This window comes from Lactuca serriola, chromosome 8 (genome assembly GCF_051521515.1).
Source record: "Lactuca serriola cultivar US96UC23 chromosome 8, Lser_US96UC23_V15, whole genome shotgun sequence".
Taxonomy (NCBI): Eukaryota; Viridiplantae; Streptophyta; class Magnoliopsida; order Asterales; family Asteraceae; genus Lactuca; species Lactuca serriola.
Genome location: NC_136415.1, coordinates 74,031,124 through 74,032,949, shown reverse-complemented (window position 1 = coordinate 74,032,949; position 1,826 = coordinate 74,031,124). Strand labels below are relative to the sequence as shown.

The 1,826-nt window shown below is 34.6% G+C and overlaps 1 protein-coding gene across 1 annotated transcript; it reads right to left on the bottom strand.

Annotated features, from left to right (window-relative positions):
• Positions 1 to 294: 294 nt before the first annotated feature.
• LOC145069227 (NAC domain-containing protein 2-like) lies at positions 295 to 1,612 on the bottom strand. Its single transcript, XM_079016174.1, has 3 exons — positions 1,341 to 1,612; positions 985 to 1,265; positions 295 to 891 (listed from the first exon to the last, which is right to left on the bottom strand). The coding sequence occupies exons 1-3, from the start codon at positions 1,507 to 1,509 to the stop codon at positions 502 to 504; spliced, it is 840 nt and encodes a 279-aa protein (XP_078872300.1). The 5' UTR covers positions 1,510 to 1,612; the 3' UTR covers positions 295 to 501.
• Positions 1,613 to 1,826: the final 214 nt, after the last annotated feature.

Genomic DNA, 1,826 nt, shown 5'->3' with positions numbered 1-1,826 from the left:
CTCATAACTCATAAAAAAATGTTAGAAATTCATATATATTCTTTTTGTCAACCATGTGGAATACCCTTCACTAAATTAATAGTTAAAGATTCTTATTTATCTAAATAAATAACATTAATTTAATTGTAAAGCAATAAAGTAGGTGTAACTTCTGAAAAAGTTTGGATAACAACGTTAACCTCAAATATAACATGTGAAGTTGTGAACACAAATAATTATAAGATTTACGATTTCATTGTTGTGGAACTTAAGAAAAACAAACTGTTAAGAGATTAAAAATATAAAAGAAAAACGTTAAAAAAAACATTTTTACAAAATTACCCAAATTGAAAAATAAAAGTATTTTCCACTTGGCATTAAAAACTATTAATAAAATAAGAAAGATATCCCCCTTTTTCTATATCCCATTTATGACCTATTTTACAATTATCAGTAAAACATTTCTTTTGCTATTTCAACATTATCTTGCTATGTCAATTCCATTCCATCATGATCCTATTATCATTGGAATCCGAACATTGGACTGAAAAAACTTGATTGGTTTAAGTTGTTTTGATGGGTGTCTTCAAACTTGATGGGATGCGATTCCCTTACCCTCGTTTCCAAGATTGGAGTTGACGATTGAGGCATGATTCCAATTCCAGTTTCGATTCCGGCATTGTTTTCATAGTTTGTGTTGTGATCATCTAAAAGATGAGAAATCGAACCTAATGATTCCAATTCCCATAAATGAGCAAGTGAAAACGTCCTCGGAATTTTCATTGATTGCAAATCCATGGAATTATGATCATCGGAAGCAACATTTTCGGCGTTTGAATCTTCTTCTCTTTGTTCCAAAGGTTTTGCAGCAGTTTTCTTCTTGTAAATTCGACATAGAACCCAATCATCAAGCTGAAAAACATGTAAAACACGTAAATCAGATGAGTTTTACAACGATTCAATCAAATCGACAAACATGATGCAAACTGAAATCGTTCTTCTTACCCTCATTGATCCGAGTTTCTTAGCGGGTTGTGATCGAGACTCTTTCAATCGATACTCATGCATAATCCAATCGGTTTTAACCCCCTTTGGGGGCCTACCTTTGTAGAACACCAAAGCTTTCTTCACGCCAACGTATTTTGATCCACTGTAAATCGCTTTATCTGTCCCTGTAGCTTTCCAATACCCTGAAACAGCTGCTCGATTTGGGCGAACTCCATTTGGGTATTTTCTATCGCGAGGTGTGAAGAAATACCATTCGTTTTCTTCAAATTCCGTTTTCTCTGTTATCAAAATTCAAAACAATCAACATAAACTCCATAGTTCATAACCAATCACAAACTAATTCAAAAACTAACCAGGCAACTCCCATGGATCAAATTTGTAGATATCAACTTCAGGGATTATAGAAACAGGACATGGTTTAGATAACGACTGGTTTCGCAGATAGAACATGATCAATTCTTCATCGGTGGGGTGAAATCGAAACCCAGGTGGGAGATTACAGTTGTTTTCCCTTCCAACCATGTTTAACCAAAAGGGTGTTCGAACTTCGAAGAAGAGATGAAAGGAGGAATTAATTGACTGAAAAGGGGGGAAGAGAAGTGAGAGTGTTTGAAATGTTGGCAAGGAGAAGGGATGCGAATTTATGTGAAGGGTTTATTTGTCGATATGTGAAGATTACATCATTCTTGATCTTGATTGGTTGGTTTGACTTTTGACTTTTTGCTTTTGATTTGAGTTCCAATTGAGACTTGGCACACACCCATACTTGCAAGATTAGGCAATACACACCACACACAAGCATTAATTTAATAGGAATCATCCATACTCCTTATGGGAAT

Coding starts and splice junctions, on each gene's coding strand:
- LOC145069227 (XM_079016174.1), bottom strand. CDS start 1,509: ATGGTTGGAAGGGAAAACAACTGTAATCTCCCACCTGGGTTTCGATTT. Junction 1,266..1,340: donor TGATCCATGGGAGTTGCCTG/GTTAGTTTTTGA, acceptor TTTTGATAACAG/AGAAAACGGAATTTGAAGAA. Junction 892..984: donor AGAAACTCGGATCAATGAGG/GTAAGAAGAACG, acceptor CATGTTTTTCAG/CTTGATGATTGGGTTCTATG.